We start from the raw sequence: 19,237 nt of genomic DNA, 5'->3' as shown, positions 1-19,237 counted from the left end.
AACCCTTTCCAGTAGCCTGAGCCAGACGGTTTAAACTCACATTAAATCCCTCTCCCTTTCTGTCAGCATTTAATGGTCCAGCAACTGTGCCAACAGGCCACTGCTACACAAGTTTAGTGTTTTGCCTCCTAGAAAAACACTGAAAACAAACACCGTTAAGACCTAATTCCATTGTAAAAAGGAACAAAAATTGAAGGGGTGGGTTTTCAAACACCCACACTGGCAGCTACCGAACTCTCAAAGGCATTTTCCATGTGGAAGTTTTTGCTGTTCTGCACATTTTTAGGTGCCTCAGAGGGACACAGCGAGGGGAGCTGCCAAGCCACGTGAAATCCTGGCCCCTGCCTTGCACAGTGCAGCCAGGCAGAGAAAGCTTCAAAAGGCACCAGCCAAAAAGACAGTGAGTACTGGGCGGCTCAACCGCGAGCAACACCTTCGTTCTTCAGCTGCACCTGGCAGGCTGCAAGTTCCCCCTGTTCACTGACTTGTTGTTTTTCTCCCTCTCCCCTGTGTCAAGGATCACATCTAAGCAAGTCCACCCAAAGATCTCTCCCTCCAGGAAATGCCACCACTCCAACAGAGCTACGCACAGCAGCACGCCAAGCTAAACAGAAGAGAAATGCTCCATCCCAGAACACGTCACTTCCCTCTCTTCACAATTTTAAGCTCCCTCTGCTTCACCCAGGCCAACACAGCAAACAGACCTGCTACTAAAACAAGAGCATTGGGTTTCCAAAGAGGCACGTACCTGAGCGAGTAGTCCAGCGTCATGCCTGTAAAATCGAAAAACTTAAGGTATTCTTCGGCCACGAGCTTGCTGAACTCGTTGCTTTAAAGAAAGAAAAAAGAAAGAAAGGTGAGTTATTCAAGACTGAACTCTCCTGAGCCAGTAGTACGAACAACACAGCACAAGTCCCCATATCAGCACGTACTTTTTGCCCAAATGCTTCGCCACATCGGAGCGCTTGAATCTGTCCAGATGGTAGAGGCGTTTAGCCAGGCGCCTGGCTGCGTCCAAATTGCTGCTGCTGCCATTGCTGAGGTCGTAGCCAAGGGCTCCAGCAGCATCTTTCTCCTGAAGTTCATTGCTCCCCATGGCAGCACTGGAGTCTAGCACCGCATTCTGCAGTCCAGCATTGCTATGAGATGTAAGGAACATGAAAAGAAGTAAGAATGACAACATCACGGCTTCAAGAAGGATTTAATTCCTCTTAGAATAGAGGGCAATTAATGGTACAGAGGCAATATTACATGCTATAGCAAATGCCACTTAATTGAAGGAGCTGTGTATAACAGGAACATTTATTTAGCAGTCATCAGAGAATAAGAGAATTAAACAGAGACCCAAATATGGGTTTTCCAGCCCAGAAACACACTGTGCTCTGCACTCACCTCTTGAACAAGCTCTGTCCAAAACCCGTGCTCACCGCACAGACAGCTGCTTGCTACAGTCAACCTACAACTGTGCCTGACAATAACAACTTCTCATCTAATTTTTGTTGTAGTATTTTTTAACTCAATCATTTGCCAGCAGCATGTACCCAACGTGTTTGAGAACAGCTTGTAAGGGTCCCCTGTAGATGTAAGCCCTAAGCCACTTTCCACAGGGCAACACAGCCAGGGCGATCGGCAGCTCCGCGCTGGCTCAGCAGAAGTCCCTTCCTCATTTCTTCCCCCAGTTGTCCTGGAAACAATGCTACTCCCCAAATCTAAAATAACCTCCGCAGAATTCAGTAGCATCCACGCTGCCCACACGCAGCGGGCATCCCACTGGGTGGCACCACCAGGAAGAGCAGGACTCGGGGCAAGGAAGCTGATTTGGGAGAACTGGAGAGAGGCACAAACTGCTGGGCCAGCCTGAAGAACCTCTTGCCTTCCTCCTGCTCCCTCGTGGCAGCGATGATTTCCCTCACCAGCTGCTCCAAGTCAGGATGTTCAGCATCGCAGTCCCAGGGCACTTTATATAAATCATGCATTTATAGATTCCTCCCACTTCTACTACAGCAGGAAAGTTCTGGCTAAACTCTGTATTTGCTTTTCTTCCTTCAAAGAAGCAAAAGCCTTCCACATAAGAAAGTGCACCCCCGCGTACACCTCCCTCCACATGGATAAGTCTTTTCTTTTTAAAAAAAAAAAAAAAAAGTTTGGAAAAAAGCTTGTCTGACACTTGCATGAAAACCCTTACACAATCTCATTTCTGCGTGTGACAGCATTTCTATTAAAAAAAAAGTACTATGCAGAAATTCTTTCCACTAAGTCTTAGTTTACACAGGGATAATGAGTGATCAGCAGAGGTCACAGGCAGGGCAGATATGAGTGGAATGAGGTAAAGATGACTTTAAACACAACGCTTCAGCATACCAAAGCTTCGTATGCCACTGTAATCCTCAGGCTGGACAAGCCACAGTCAGAAAAACTGATCACTCCAGCAATGACCTACCGATTTCCTGAGATGTCTGTTAGATGTTTATTAACCTTTCCAAGCTGAGATTCTCATGTAACGTGAGCTAAAACCAAAGATCTTGGTTGTTCTGCACACCTTCCTCAACATGTATCATCACCTGCGCCCTACCCTCTTCTCACGTTTAAGAGGAGGTTGTGCTGTGAGCCTACAAGTGGGAAACTTACAGAAAACACCTAATGAAGGTATCAAACATCTGCACTTCGGGTAAAGCTTTCTATTTTTTAAAAACGTATCTGGAGAAAACAGACATCTGCCCATTCTTACAAGTAATGGGGATTTTAGTTTGCACGTAAGTGTAAATATTAAGATGCTATAATAAAAATACTTCATTTTCATCTACCATGGGATTACTGGATATAAAGTATTAAGAACACTGCCCAGCAGCCACCCTAGAAAGCAAACAAAAAAAGCCCCTCCTCATAACTGTTGTTGTGGGAAGCCCCTCCTCAGCCCTTTCCGAAAGCTCTAGACAAAGTCGTAGATTCTCTTAGAAATAATAATAATATTAAAAAAAAAAAAAAAAAAAAAAAAAAAAAAAAAAAACACCAAATTTGGTCTACTCTGAATTTGTGAATAAAGCAGATCCCCAACCCTTCTGACACACACCCAAAGGAACAGCTCATCCATTCACAACAGCCAAAACTGGTTTCAAACACCCAGCCCTGGTATTTAAGAAGAGCAAAGGACAGCCAGGTGAGCTAACACCTCTACCCTGCCTTCCACACGCAAACGCTGCTCCAAAAGCCATGCCAGCTTGCGGAGCCTTGCTCATAAATCACAGCCCTGTTTCACCACTGCTCTTTATTAAAGGCAGTATTTATAGCCCTGAACGATGGCCAGCGCTGACAAGCAACATCTGCATTCTGCTAGAAGCAGCACACTGCGAGAGTCAACGTCACCACAAACCACCACGAGTTTATAGAGAGAGGAAGTGCCAGCATCTGCCTCTTGGTGAAATAAACAGTGCAGGAGCCCTAGGCTTCTGTTTTGCCTCTCAGGGCTGCCGTTCGTATGTGGAGAAGGAACACACAGCAAGAAGGGAGCGCTAAAACGAGCCAACAGAGCTGCGTAAGAAACCTTAACTTCCAGCTTGCCTGATTGTAGGCTTCGTCCTCCTGGGGAGTCCCCGTACACATTATTAGGTCATAGGCTTCCTTCAGCTATTCTGGCAATGAATTAACTTGTTACTCAATTAGTAAGTACACAAAGGCGGTCAGATCAATAGTACAGGTTGTTTGTAACATAAGCCTCGTGTTCAGGGACAATGCCAGACTGCTAAAATAAAGCAAGACTCCAATTCTCAAACTTTTTATCTGGTGAGAAGACAGCGCCCTTGTCGCCGAATGCTAGTAAAATACAGACACCTGCTGATTACAGCATGTAAGCTGCCTTTTTAATGTCCCCTCCTGGACAGGTCATTTCTATGGGGTCTGCAGGTCTTACAGGGGAAAGGCTGACGTCTCCTCTTACCTCCAAGCTCCGTGGGCGTACCATTTTCCTGTTTGTTCCCTCTGCCAAACACAGGCATTAATACCTGCTTATTTCTGCAAAGTGCCTGTAATGGACTCAAACCAAAGGCTGGGAGTGCCCAAGGCTGCCTTCTGCAGCCTGCAATTTCTACGCACAATCAGTCCACAGCAGCACTGCTAGCTACACGCAGCCAAAAGGGGGCTTTGTGATGGAGAGCAGGACTGGACACAGATTTCTCATGCGGCTTCACTCTTTATCACATAAAAATGAGAAACCTTCACTGACAAGAGTAGGCTGAAAACGTAATAAATTGTATCTGCCTTATCCTGGATTCAAGGCCAAAAGCGGCTGTAACAATAGTGCTGGTAATTGCCTGCACTGCAACACTACTGTTTTTCACCCAGAGACTCTCATATTAATCTCTGCTATCAGAAAACAGAGAAAACAGAAGCACACCAAAAAAAAAAAATAAATCTCTTCAGTCTCACCACACATGAGCTCCTCAGCTTCTCCGCTGAACGTGCACATGCTCTGGGCCACCATACCCAGCAGAAACTACAGCAATTTAACAAACAGCTGCTACGATAAATTCAATACCTTCCAACAGCAGCAACCACCCCACCTCGCTCATGGATAAAACACATGCAGACTGTAACATCTGTAAAGCTGCTTTCCCCTAACACACCTTAACAGTCAGGAAGGGCCTGAAACATGTAATGCTGCTTTCTTTATTTATTCCATTATCAACCAGGTCTGCAGGAACCTAACTCCCGATGCCAAGGTATCGCGAACATATTGTGCTCAGCACTTAGTACGCTTCGCTCTATTTAAAAGTCTTCCAGATTAAGGTAATTTTTTGGTTGGTGGGTGGTTTTTTGTTGTTGTTGGTTTTTTGTTTTTTTGTTTTTTTGTTTTTTTTTCTCCGATATATGCAAAACTCAAACCATTCATAGCAATGCTGGAGATGGCTGGTGAATGGCTGCAACTTTCAGGCAACAGCAGAGCAAGACCACTAACCTAGTGGCAAGCATACAGCACTTTGCATCTCACAGAAGTTCGACCTCCCAGCCTATTAAACTGCAAAAGGGAAACTTGAGCATGAGTACCTGCAGTTTTAGGTGCATTAGACCTCGGCACGCTTCTCATTTTGAGCAAATCTGTTGGGAAAGAACTCTTTAAGGCAGACTAAGCCAGGCATTTGCCAGCGTAGTCCATCAGAACAAAACACAGCAGTTATTAAAAATAAGGAAGGGTGGAGAAGAGTTCTGGCTCACTGAAACCAGGGCCAGAACAAATGTTGTCTTCAGCAGGAGCACGGCATCCGCCAGGGAACCAAACCAGGTCTGATAACACTGCAATACAGCACTGTCCCTGCTGTCTCAGATGCCTTCACTCCACGTCTTTTCCTTCTTTTGGTTCCCGAACAGCCCCCCAGCAGCGGCTCTCATGTCGCAGCGCGGTGGGGACCTCAGAAACACAGGAGCACTGGGATGCCACCAACACCAGCCCGGATAGCAGGGGGAGCAGGCTTTGCTCTGTGAAACATCCCACCCTGGGGCGAGGAACCCCTGCCCTGCAAGCTGCCAGGGCAAGGCTCAGGCTCAGCCAGAAACATGCTTCCACATTTCGGAGCCGATCGGAAACAATCCGTGGCGCCAGCCGAGATGTGTTTCGAAAGAGCTGACATGCAGGCGGGTTTCTGAAAGGAGTACCCCAGCCTCAAGAAGGAAAGAAATCCCGGCAGCACAAGGACACGATGAGTCAGTTCCTGCTGCAAGGGACCGATCACGCAGACCGGCTGGGAGCTGCCTCGCTGCAGCTTTGCCACAGCTCTGCACCAGGTTCTTCAGGGCCGGCAGCGAGCACAAAACTATGTCAGGCAACAATTTACCGTGCCAGTTACCTCCAGTTGCAGGGTTCTTCCAAAATACAGCCACAGGAGGGGAGGGGGGTGTGCAATAAATATATAAATAAATGAAGCCTTTTCCTGGCAGATGACTCACTGTGCAATTCTACTCCGAACGGTTTAAGCAGCTTTGAAGTCCTACGTACGGGTTCTCTTCAAAGACACGTTTGAAGTAGATCGCTCTTTGAGGACTGACACAGCTGCACTGTGCTGCAGCTGAGTTCAGCGGGTGGCTCATGAGCACAGCATCCGTGAGTGCACATGAAGGGAGGACGGCTTCCATAACCCACAGCACCCGCCGAGGATCCATTAAAGAGCACCTAAGCTGTCCCACACTACGGGGAGAGGAGCAGAGAACAAATAAACAAGCAAACAAGCCCCGTAACTTGTTATTGCTTATCAATAAGCGCGTATGCAAAGCCATTTCCAGGAACTGAAGCGAACGCCGCTGCTTAAAAATAACCTCTTGCTCCCTGCAATCATCTGCCTTTTTCTTTGACTGAAAGAAGTCCTGCCGACTGTAAGCAGGGAGCTAACAGCTAGTATGCTCAGGAAATGCCATTTCTGGTAGGCTCACACTGCAGCAGGTCCAAGCTCTGTCTTTGCAGGACCGCAGCGCTAGGACACAGAGTCCCGCCACACACGGGGACAGGACTGCAATCCTTCCGAGAGACAGCGTGTCCTTTATTGCACAGGCTTGCTGGCCTGTTGCCACCTGAAATACAAACGTTTTGCTAAAAATACTTTAGGTTTGATTCTCTTTCAAGCCTCAGGCTCCTTACATCGCTGTGGCAGGGGCTGCAGGTGGAAAAGGGGCTGCCACCACATTAATGCCCCTCTGCTTGGAAAGCGAAAACCTGTCCCTCTCCACAGAGGGCAGCGTGTGCTGTAACAGCTCCCTCCACCAGGAGCATTTCTGCCAGCTGCACTCACACCTAGGCTGGGTTAAACCCTCCTGACAGGCACTTCAGGACAGCCCCGCGCCCATCCAGGGGATGCAGTCCACCTACCACCACAGACGAGGAAAACCAGACCCGATGCACTATCTCCTGGCTGCCTCCACCAGATAAAGCCCAGCGCCAGCACGACATCTCTCCACGCTGCTCCTGCAGGTCCCCCGGCGCAGGAGCACGCCTGGGCAGCCAGCGAGGTTCTCCCTGCTGCTCTGCCCGCTCGCCTCCAGCAGCCTCCCTCCACCAGACCCCGCTTCAAGGAGCCACACGTGAGCCCTGCGTGTTCGGGCTGACTGCCTGGAGATGGGTGCCAGGAGCACGTGTGATAACCGGGCAGCTGGCCCGGACGGTCCCTGGGCAGGGAGGAAAACAGACTCGTAAAAATTCGGGCGCCGTGCCTTCCTCTGCAAGCTGCAGTCGGAGCACTTCAGTGTGGGCAGCCTCACGCCACAGCAGCTTTGTGGCAGTGAAACAGACTGCCTTTCTTCAAAAAGAACAGATAATAATAATAATATGAAAAAGGCTTAAGCTGTTAAAGTGGGAGGAGAAAATAACAAAAAAAAAAAACAAACAACATCCCCCAGCTCACCCAGCTGTGCTAATGAGGTGCCCACATGCCACGTGCCTCGTTCTTCACTGGTGCTGCTGCATTGCCTGCGAAGCCCTGCATGCCTCCTCGCTGCTGCCTCTCTGCTGGCAGAAACCTGGAGGACGAGAGGCGACCCGCAATAATTCGGAGGGGGCCTGACCGGCAGCAGCCAGACGTGGCTAATGGATGAGACAACAGGCTGCGCCTCGGGGCTGGCAGGGGTTTCGGTGAATGGAGGCTTCCTGACCTGCATGTCTCTGGCTTCACTGGAGACCTGCCAACGCGTGCCAGCTGAGGAGCTGGGCCGCTGACAGCTTCACACTGAGCGCTTTGTGCCGTGGACTCAGCGGCTGCCACGCGCTTTTCTTTTTCTGTCGCCGTCGGCTCTTGGATTTTGGTCTCGTTTGCTTTATTTTCGGAGGAGGCTGGGACCTGAGGAGGCGAGGAGTCAGCAGCCCTTTTTTTTTCTCCCTAAAACAACAGTGTATTTAGGAGCTGGAAGCAGTTTTACAAACTCTTACTAAACTTGCACCGCAAGCACCATGTTAGCCAGAGCAGAGGCAAACTCATTCTGTCCTTTCAGAGCCTCAATACCGATGCCACCCTTCTGCAGGGAACACCACGCTGACCAGAGTGGCTCAACATTTTTGACGTTACTAACCTGTGAGACATATCCTCATCCGCCAAAATGCTGCCACAGGTTCAGAAGAGCTACAGAAATTTGCTGCTGCAGATTACACCTGGACTCTGTCTTTACCTGGATTTTTACCACTCCGTATCCACGCTTCTGCATTTCCTAATGGCAGATGCAGTAGCCCACGTGTAAGCAAATGCACTCCGGCACGTGCTTGCTTGCTCTCTGGCTGCAGACACATTGGATGCATTCAGCCTTCTGTGACAACAACCAGCAATACTCCTCAGAATACAGTTCCTTATTCTGGGCATTTTTTGCATTTTGAAGGGGAAAAAAAATGGGGTGAGATACAGCTTCTGCACCTCTGAAGATGCACCTGGGAACACAGCAGCCTCGACCCACTGTCAGACAGGTCCAAGGGTGATTTCTGCTCCCTTTCCTCACGGTAAGCCTTTTCAGAGCACAGTCCCATTCACCACGCTGTTGCATCACTCCTTGTGTACAGAAACGATGAGCTTATTTCCTAATTGCTGAAGCTGCAGCTGCTGTTGCTGTCATTGCAGTGATTTGGGAAGTAGATCCCATTTTTCTAAATGGGTATTTTCCGGGGAGAATTGGCAGAAAAAGGCAACTACAGAGAGCTCCGCTTCTGTCACACGCTGCCAGCAGCGGGAGCAGCGAGGAGCGTGACTGACCCATCCATCACAGCAGGGCCAGCTCGCCAAAACATGCAGAACCAGGCAGCCAAAAAAGACACCGGCTGGGAGGAAGTGGCAACTGCTCCCAACTACACTGCTTAAAGGCACACCCAGATGAGGAAACCAAACCTGGCATTGGGCTGCAGTGAGCATTCAAGCAGCCAGCAGTCATCTGAACACTGTTCACCACGTGCTTCTCCGTACTTCCAAAGCAGAGGATGGTGGATGGCAACACCTCCTGAAAGCCCCAGCTCTCTGGGGTCCCCGAGTTCATTCTGAAGTGAGGTGGTCATGGAGGACAAGAAGCAGCCACTTAGGAACATGTAGACCTTGGGTAGACTTCATGCTAAGTGAAAAAACATCAGCCAAGACACAAGGGGAGTCTTCAGATGGGAAGAGTCCTACCAGGCTGCTGCTAGACAGACTAATAAAGTTAATGAATAAAGGTTACACATTAAATATGCAAGCAATGAGTCTCACATTTATATTGAAAATCAAATATAAGCTACCACTGGAAAAATAAAATGTGAACTGAAAGCCAAAAGTCTAACTGGCATACAGAATACTGATAAACTGGGAGCAAAATTAGGAGAATCAACCGGGAGAGTAGAATCAAAACTGATTTTTATCTATTGACAAAGTTTACTGTCTCCAAAAAGGAGTAAGTAAAGCACAAGTACAGAAAGTACTGGAAATGACCTACATGCAGAAGAAGGAAAACAGCTGGGAACTACTACGAGAGTTTGAGAGGCCCAAACATTCAGAGTAATCTGACAGCCACTGGGAAGTACAGTCTACATTCACGTGCATTTACTCTGAGAACTACCAGACTGCTTTAAGGAGCTTGTTCCCCACCACCACCCCATGAACTATGGAAGAACACATATGTGACTAAATTAGAGTTTGCACTGCTAGGAAAAAAAAATAAATACACATAACAAGACTTGCAAAATTTGCTGAGCAACAGCGGTTCTTTGAAGATGATGGCAGGTGGCAAATAGTTAGCATTTTTGAGGACTAGAAGTTGCAATACAGATTTTTTTTTTCTTTTCTCTCTGGATTTGCAAAAATCTCGGGCTATGTCCTACCGATAGAGACCACACCTTCCAAGACAACTCAGTAAGACAAATGCCAGAAGTTGGATTTTTTTTTTCCTCCTTTCTTGTTCTGATACAATCTGAACACAGGGAAGAGGGAATGCAAAGTCTGCTACAAAGAATGCAGGAAAGCGACTAAAACAAATTCTCTGTTTAAAGTTAAAAAGTAGAAAGAAAGATTATCATCACAGAGAGAACTCCATGTTTACAGACACGCAGATGTTCTGTCACTCACTGTGTATATAGCAAAGATACCTGAGGAGAAAGTGAACTTTATCTTACTGCTTTGGAAATACCTTCTTCCCACTGTGATTTCGTGTGAATGACTACACCTACTTTGGACGGTGCACACTCGAGCTCAGTAGCACCTTGCAAATACTCTTCTTTCTTGCCTCTCTGAGTAAGACCACAGCCCAGATGCTGAGCCTGAGCCCTCTCTTTCTCCACATGACACACCAAACTGAGGAGAAGGAGGGTCACATCCTGCATACAGGTGGCTGCAGGGACTTGCACGCCTCTGTGTGGATAGCTTGGAGGTCACAGGACCAAATGCAGCCCAAACACAATATTGTTATTAACTCTGCAAAGCTTCATTACTGGCACCTTCTGGCTCAGCACGCCCCACAAGGACCCCCATGGTGCTCTATACACAGAGAGGCTATCAGTCAGGTCCAGAAACTCACGCACACTCCCCCTCCTCCCGGCTCTCCCACCCCCATCTGGGGAAAATTAAGCCCACCTCAGCAGCAAAAATTTGTTTTTTGCCAGAGGTGAGTAACACGTAACTACAAAAGAGGTTAAACCAAAATAATGACAAGAGCTGAAGTTGTTCCTGAAAGAACATAAACACCATGCACAACTACCTCAAGCTTCCCCTTCTCCCTTCCTCTGAGCCAGATGCAGAGGGCAAACAAGCTCTGCTTTGCAAAGCATGCCAACCTGTCCTTCTGCGAGGACCCGCACGGATAACCTGCAGGCCAGCTGGCATCCCACCTGTCCCACAGAAAAACCACAGGTTCCCATCAGAGGAGGCATGGTCAGCATCACACAGCTTGCATTGGGACTTACTGCATTTAACCACAGCTGGCAGCCGATAGGACAGCAGGGACGAAGTACCCGGACACGAAGAAGCCCATAGGAACTTGCAGCCCGCGAGCCTTTAATCATTTTTTTCCCTTTTTTTTTTTCTGTTTCTGAAGGCATGTGACTGGCCTTCACATACCAGAGCTGACCCCTCCCAGAGCCAGTGATTTCCTAAGAGCCGAAAAGGATGTTACCCTCCCACTTACTCATGAGAAGACGTGGTTACGCGTGTGCCGTGCATTAAAACCTCACGCCATCTAGGGTCTGCGGGCCATTAATGCTCAGGATCCCTCCACAGAGACCCAAAAGGACTGTGGTGCTGACTGCCTGCTCCCAAGATACCCTCACCATGAGGAACACCTGCTTCTCCTCCTGCAATGGACACGCTGCATGCAATTTCCAGGTGTAAGCCATTAACTCTCTTGCTCTCACATCCACCCTCTCCTCCTGTGCAGGACCAAGAAGAGCTGTCAGTATTTCACAGCCTGTTCCCCCATAAATTAGCGCTGGTACCAGGATGTGTCCTCCCCCCTACGCACTTTCCCACGCGCTTTTTATGTCACCGAAATACCAGCACACAGGGAGCTGCAGAGTGTTTGGTTTCTGTTTTTGTTTGCTTTCAGCTGGAAGCTGATTTCTGGAAGACAAAAAAAAAAAAAAAAAAGGAAAGAAAAAGGTGGGGGGCAGGCTTCTCATCGTGCCTGACTGCAGCTTTGCAGGATCCCCCTTGCGAGCACCCTCCCTTGCCAATCCCTCTGCCTCCTCTGCAAGGCTGGCTGCTGCTGCCGCTGCTCCTGTGCCCGAGGAGCCCTCCGGTGGCCCAGGGCTGCGCTGCAGGACAGCAGCTTCAGGGAGAGCATCCGATGCTCGGGCAGAAAGAGGCAGGCTCTCCACCGAGGTGGTAACATCTCTGAGGCTGGTAGGGTTTTGCAGTGCTGTGGGAAATGGTGTCCTGTAGCAGAAGGAGCGAAGGATACCTCACGAGTGTCATGCGGGTGAGAAAAGCAGTTCAGGGTTGCTTCAGGCAACACAACCACGTACTGTTATTCCTCTTAGGAACAGAAACGCCTTAGAAACACCTGCAGTTTAGGCAGGTGTTTCTGGTTCATAACAAGCATCACGGTGACAGTCTGCCTCAATCCCCCCATAGGAAATAAATCCCATAGGACCCCCAGCACGCACGCTGCGCTCCTTAACAGCACACGACAACACCGTGGCTCCCCTCTGGCTCCCAACAGTAAGGCAAACATGATCTGCCAGCCATCTGTGCCCTGGTGTAATACAATAAAATATTAGAATATCGCCGTGGGGGGGTGGTTAATTGAGTTATTGTCTGGAGGATTACCCATCTGGGCACATCCGTGGCTGGCAGCTCTGCTGCAGCTACGCTCTTTACCCGTACCTGCCGTAAGAGAGCAAGCTCAGGGTTTGCTCTTACCAGCACCTTGTGGATTACAACAGGAGGGCTTTGCCACAAAACCACTCTTACGAGCATTTCTTTCTTCTTTGTATAGTAAGGGAAGGGAGGGGAAAGAATTTTTGAAAGCCTCTGTTGGTATTTCACTGTGGTTGCAAATTTAAACTCAATCGAACTTCATTCTGCATGAAATTCATACTAAATAGGCAAATAACATGTTAACAAGCATTACCTAAGCTCACCTTGTCTTCATTAAAACTTCTGCCTTGACAAGCCAATGTGGACCTTACCTGATGGTACTTTTCACTATGTGGGACACTTGAGACTACAGCTATGGGGTATCAGACCAGGGTTTGTATGTGCTGCTTGTCTTCCACTACTCCAGTCTTACGGCAATCTCAGGTTTTAGCAGAAGCACAAGCTGCCAAGTGTCAGGACTGACCTCAGTTTCTGGCTCTAAACTCCTTGTAGCAGATTAGCAGTCACTTTTTATTAATTGGCACCAAGCAGCTCAAGGTTGCACAAGATTTAAACACCCCTTTTCCTGTGAAATTGATGAAACACCCGAACTACTAAGTTCCGCCTGATCTTTTAAGGGCAAACTGTACCTTAATCCATGAAGCTGGAAAAACTACCTCCGCTCAAAGGACTTCTTTCACACTTGCACAAAAGGACTAAAACACATAAAAGACCTCCTACCACTCATGCTCTGGAATACCTAGACTAGACTAGTCCCATCTAATGGAATAGTCTAAGGGCTCTGAGATAACAGCCCGTCCCTGCAGGATGGTGACCTGAGGTATCTTCGTCATTTGTGAGGTCTCTCACCCCTCATTACTGCTGAGAAATAAAAAAAAATTACTGCCTTTGGCTGTAGCTCCCCCACTTTGTGCGTTGCTGCCTCTCAATATCCCCATCTCTCTTTGACCAACACATTATGAGGGACGTTTGCTCATAGAGCAAGTTTATATAAATACACAGCATCTTCTGACCACTTAGTCCAGTGTTTATTTCTCACACAACTCTTCTCTTACTAGGTTTCTTTGCCTCTCCCTTTACCTAAACAGAGATCTTCAGTATTTTTGCAACACTCCTTCCTCTTTCAGTCAGTTGCTACTGCACTAGTAAAACAAATCAGTTAACTAGTGCAACTGCTAGGACGCAGTGGGAGCAAAACCTCGTCCCAGCTGAAGAAACCAGCAAAATTCCTGCTGGTCTCATGAGAGAAAAAGCCATGCCAAAAGACACATCTATAACATCCAGATCATAAGCTGCATTTGGACATCTTGTGCATGTGCACAGATTTCATTCTTCCTAAAATTGCTGTAAGCAAATTCAGGTGTAAGAGGAGATGAACAGTGTTTATTTATAGCAGGTAGCTAACTCCTCCAGGGACAAGTCCCACAGATGCTACAATACAGGCCAGCCTTTTATTGACACAACTATGACAGAGACACCTACAAAAAACATGTAAATTTGCACTTTCTAATAAAACAGCAGGTTTGGACGGCTCTTTTCTCTTCTGCACCTGACTCTGTTACACTGAAAATCATTTGGTGTAGAAAACGTGCAGCGTGCAGAGTCATAACTACACTCTGAGACAGTCTGCTTCAGCACACAGGCATCAGAACAATTAAGCACACACACAGAAAGCTTATCCACTACTTTTACCTTTCCAAACGAGGAACTTCTGTGACATCTCCTCTGAAGAGCGTTTCACTTACATCCCTTAAACCATTGGCGATCCCTTCACAGCAGCTCTTTGCTTCCCCGTCAGGGGGAAGCTGAAAGACATCCGTCTGTCCTGAGGCTGAAGTCCGTTCTAAAAACTGACTGCCCTCCTTCATGCGCTGCTGGATCATCGGAGTGAGTGGCATCTCGAAGCTGAAGTAGCTGTCAGGCTCCGAGTATAACGTCTCCAGTGACTCCGCGCTATAGTATAAAGAGGCATTGTCTAGGATGTTTTCGAACTGCGAGCTGTACAGATCAGTGGAGACGTCAGAGTGCCTCTGTCCAAGGACATCTTCATATCCTCCCACCGCGGCTTCCCCCTCCTCCATGATCCTAGAAATTAAGCACAAACAAGCTCGTTTCAGTTTGGCAGCTAGGTTTGGACCTTTGAGTGGACCTCCTTGTTTTCCACCTTTCTGGACAGAAAGGTCTGTGCTTCGTGCAGGAGACCACACCATGGACAACACACCAGCATCTCACACCGCCTCTGCTCACAACAAGCACCATCTCCCTCTCCACTCTGTTACAGTCCTGGGGACATGAAAGGAAACAGTGTTATGGGCAAAAGCACTGCGGGGGGAGGCATGATATTGCCTAACAGTTAACACCAGATGCTAGTGCATTTAGTGCATTCACTAAATCATATACTCTCTGTTAGCACCATCCCTGTTGGCCAGAACAGAGCCACAAGCCCAGCCAGTGGCCCTGGGGGACTGGAGGAGGCCTCTCCAAAATAAGAGAGAAGCAAGAGCCCAGCCCAGGAGTCCCACGGGCCTGGCCTTCACCTGACACAAGGTGGAGAGAGCACTGTGTAGGGTTACTGGCTATTTTTTTGAGCTTTCCTTCCAGCTGAGGGAAGCCAGAAGCTTTTCACATATGTTCGTTTTGCCCAAAAGCTGAGATCTGCATGCCCTCACCCGGCAGCAGGGCCTGAGGCCTGGCAGCAGCAGATCTCAGGTGTTCATGGCACCTGTCCACCACCAGTGCTGAAACCAGAGCCGCCCCAGGCAGTAACCAAAGCAAGTCCTGAGGGCCCCAAGGGGCTGGGTGCTCCCCAGTGAGGCCCACTGGCCTTCCCACAGCTGTGGGGCACCCCACACACCATTACAGACATGGCCAGGAGCAAAGGGCAAGCAAATCGTGACGTTGTCACAAAGAACAGCCTGCAGTTCATAAATACACCTAGGTGAACAGGTAGACAACACAGAAAGCACGTCACTGCATTTACCCACAACTGGCTTTGGCTAAATGTTTTCATTATCCAACCTCACAGAGGTGCTCACACTGTGCTTGCACGAACTTGGCTCGAAACCAGAACATCTATAAGGGCACATGCGGCCAGGCCTGTGTGTTGCCTCTATGTAACTATACACCATCCTGGCTACACCTGCCAGAGTTGCTTCGCCACACAATTGTTACTGGACAGACTGCAAAAGACACTTTCACACTTCCAAAGACAAGTTTGACTTCCAACTGCATCAGCACAGTGTGGACAGGACTCAGCCCAGCCTCACACACTGGCCACCACTGCACACTAACCATTACCATTTCCACCATACTGCAGACAATCTTGAGTTGCCACTGACAGCAAACCAGCAGCTCCTACAGGGGCAGGCAAAAGTCCTGTGCTTGCAGTAAGAGACACTCATCCGAACCCCCACAACCCCAGAAGCCATCTCACCTGCCCTGGCCTCTCGCTAGCACAGTGGTCTCCTCCTCGCCGCGGTTCTTTCTGTCCTTCACAAAAACTTCATCCTCCCCACTTTCATCAAGCAACGCCAGAGGAGCAGCTCCACAGGCAGCTCCCAGCTTGGGGTCTTCCCAGACCTCTCTCCAAGCACTGTCCGGAGAGGCAACCAAGCCCGGGGAGACCATTGGTGGCGCAGGGTGGCTGGATGTTTTGGGGAATGCCTTCCTCTCCACGGATGCGGTCTCCAGCAGTGAATGCTTCTTTTTGCTCTGCTCCTCTGCTTTTTGCAGCCATAAAATCTCCACCCCTTGAAATTCTACATGTTTGCTCACAGCTGCCTCTTTAGAGAGCCTCCTCTCAGGACCCATTTGCATTTTGCCTTGACTGTATGCTGAAAACTCCTCGAAATGCGCCCACCCTTCCACTCTGCTGGCTGCTTCCAGGTTTGTCGCAGATGGTCTATGACAGCTTGTCTCCTCTGCTGTGTGGACCTCCTCAGTTTTATTACTGGTGGCTTGCAAGGACTCGGACTGCTTTTCTCCAGTCCATATTGCAGCCAGATCTTTCCCTACGATCAAATGCATTTTTTCCTCAGCTGTTCGTTCAGATGGAAGAGGCATGTCTGAGGTTTTTTCTTGGCCTGCTGGAACTGGTTCTCTGGCTGTCTGTACATTTTGGCTGCCAGGAACGTTCTTTTTTTCCATGTGTGTCTCCGAATCAAGAGAAGTATTTGCTCCCTCTTGCACCTTTGTTGCTTCTAGCCGTCGAGAGATTTTCATAATCTCTGGCACGTTACCCGCAGGTTGTAAGCCTTCTTCCGTAGCATGCAGCTGTACTGCCTTAGCGTGAGCTCTAGACTCGTCCACAGAAGCCGCAGGCTGAGAAGGAGGCCTGCCAGGTACCTGGTGACTGTCCCGTCCTTCTGGGCTGCACGTCACAGGCTCTGCCTGGCCCTCTGATGATGTCCTGAGTGCGTCTCCACTTGGCTCTATAGTGCCGTACTCTGGAAATTCATTGATGATGGTGTGGGGGAGCAACGTGTTACTTCCATGGCCACTACCTGCCAAAAAAAAAAAAAAAAAAAAGAGTGTGGATTTATCTACTTTGTGCATAAGCAAAAAGCCTAACTACCGCATCCCAGCCTTTCAGAACACAGCAATTGTGTTTGTCCCTGCAGGGAAAATACCGTTCTGTTTAACTCATTTCTGCATGCTCTCACACTGCAGCTATCCACAACTGGTCCTCTTGCATACGAGTTTTTGGGCAGCCCTATGTTGGAAGCTTGCACTGCCGAGGAAGGAATGCCAAAAATGTCTGCTACACTTCAGAAAGGGTCCCAGTGGCCCATGAATAGTCTGAGGCCACACGCCAAACACACAGGCTGAACGAAGCAGATACTCAGTAGTTTAACATCCATCCACAGTATGCGCCATACGTAGTGGTTTCACTTAAAAAATACTTCGAGGTCATTTTCACTTACAAAGATGAAACACCAGGAAGGTAATCAGCCACACCCCATATATCCCACAAAACCAATTAGTTAAATTATACAGCAATTAATGGGCAATTAAACTTTCTGCCAGTACTACCCTCCTCCTTTAACAACTCAGGTAACTGAAGGTCATGTTGCAGTGATGCACACATCCCAAGTAGCTTACATTTTCTGCTAAAAAAAAAGTAAATTCAGTGCTTCACAAAAAGCTCACTACCCCTCCCTACTCGTGCTATTTTTCAAACGGATGTAAACAGAGAGGGAGAGAAAACTGATGGTGGCATTTTCAAAGGAGCCGAGCACCCAGTGGTTCCCATTGTTCTTGGGTAACACAGACTCAGCTGTTCTCAGAGGGACCCATGGATGGCACACTGATGCAATTCTGGCCACCTGATATTACGGTCCAAGCTGGAGCTGAGCTTTTGGAAAAAAGCAGCAGCAGCTGCATTCTCTGCACACTTCTGGAAAGACATAGCCTGGAGTTTAAATTTCTTTAAACCAAACAATGAGGAGGCCAAACCCAATCACCTACTCCAAAAAATGTCAAGAGGCACACCTCTGAAACCAGACACCCACTTGCATCTGGACACTTTGCCCTGCTGGGGGGGGCATCACTGGGTGCTGCTCTGCAAACCCATGCCTGTCTCCTCTCTGAGCTGGCCACAAGCCATTGCTGAGGGGGAAGCCATGTAGCTGTAGTTAATGATTTTCAAGGTAAAAGGGAGAGTAAGTTAACACGAGTTCAGCACCACATGAATGTGGCTATATATCTGCCAGCAGTTTGTAAAGACAAGGAGAAGCAGGTCACACCTGGCAGCTAACTAGCCAGTAGCTCTATCCACAGGGTAAATACCACACATGGTGTGTGTGTATGCAAAGGATCAAAATGACAGACTCGGACTACACCAAACCACAGCCTCTTCCCCAGCAGGTTCTCTAGAATCTCCATGCCTTTGATTTAATCACTCCTGATTTAAACTTCAGGTTTCACCTACATGACTTGACTGTTGTTAAGGACAGTGCCTGGGCAAAGCAGGGACCTCTGCTGCAAAAGTCACGCAGCCTCAGAGCAAAGAGAAAGGTCCCACAGGGCTGTGAGGAGCAGAGATGGCCTGTCCACATCTGCACTGCTAGCCTGCCTTTGTCACAGAGTTTCCAAGCCCACAGGTGTGGGTATACCAGATGAGTTTGAAGAAGGCTGTGGTATCTTTTCTCCACACAGGCATCTCCAGGCACAGTGCTTTTTCTAAGTGACTGGGAGCCCCAGGTAAACAGCCCCCAGTGTATACAAATTCAGTCTCACATCCACACAGCGCTTAGGTGCTGCAGCATTAATGCTGGCTGCTGCCCCATCACTGTAGATGTCAGTAAACCCTTCTTGGAGGGCTCAGCTCTACCTACAGCAACTCTCAGCTTGCAGACCCACCAGAGGGGGTGTCCCCCATGGCAGATGCTGCTCCAGCTCCAAATCCCCAGCACCATGGCGAGGCACATGGCCATGCCCCGGCCTCTGCACATCCTGAAGGAAGGCAATGGGAAGTGCCCACACAAGCAGGGACCCCCATGCCTCCCTCTGACCCACACACTCGGCCCCTTGGAAGGAAGCCCGGGGCATCGGTGTCCCCCCGGCCCCCCACGGGGCTGGGCTGCAGCCAACACACACTGGAGGCCAAGCCCCAACAAGGCACCGCGCACAGCTCCTGCCAAGGGGCCAGGCTCGTCTCTGCTAATTGCTATCTTAGCTTCTGAACTGACAGGAGGGAAAACAGAGGAGGCCTTCTTTCTGGCAGTGAATGCCGCACACATTGCCGCGCGCCCCATCCATCACCGATGGCCACTGCTTACAGCAGTGAACAGTCACGAACAAGTTCCTGCTTTGCTTCTCCTCCTGAACACCTTTCACAACCTACTCCCAAGCAAACACGACCCTCTGGCAAGCCTGGTACGGTCAGGAAAAGCCATGAGTACAGAACACACAGGCCCACAGAGACGTACAGGAGCTTGCCATACGTG

At 48.9% G+C, this 19,237-nt stretch overlaps 1 protein-coding gene across 6 annotated transcripts in view; it reads right to left on the bottom strand.

Annotated features, from left to right (window-relative positions):
- Positions 1 to 19,237, bottom strand: part of PSD3 (pleckstrin and Sec7 domain containing 3) — a 107,464-nt gene that overhangs the window by 65,455 nt on the left and 22,772 nt on the right. For all 6 annotated transcript variants that reach the window (XR_004254382.1, XM_032206704.1, XM_032206702.1 and 3 more), the window contains 4 exons: positions 15,724 to 16,792; positions 13,983 to 14,375; positions 933 to 1,139; positions 749 to 829 (listed from right to left, as the gene is read on the bottom strand). Coding sequence is in view for 5 of the 6 variants with exons in the window: in XM_032206704.1 (XP_032062595.1) it covers positions 749 to 829; positions 933 to 1,139; positions 13,983 to 14,375; positions 15,724 to 16,792 (1,750 nt within the window). In the remaining variant the exon portion in view is untranslated. The remainder of the gene's footprint in view (positions 1 to 748; positions 830 to 932; positions 1,140 to 13,982; positions 14,376 to 15,723; positions 16,793 to 19,237) is intronic.

The sequence above is a fragment of the Aythya fuligula genome, chromosome Z, assembly GCF_009819795.1.
Source record: "Aythya fuligula isolate bAytFul2 chromosome Z, bAytFul2.pri, whole genome shotgun sequence".
NCBI lineage: Eukaryota > Metazoa > Chordata > Aves > Anseriformes > Anatidae > Aythya > Aythya fuligula.
This window is presented reverse-complemented; position numbering and strand designations above follow the sequence as displayed.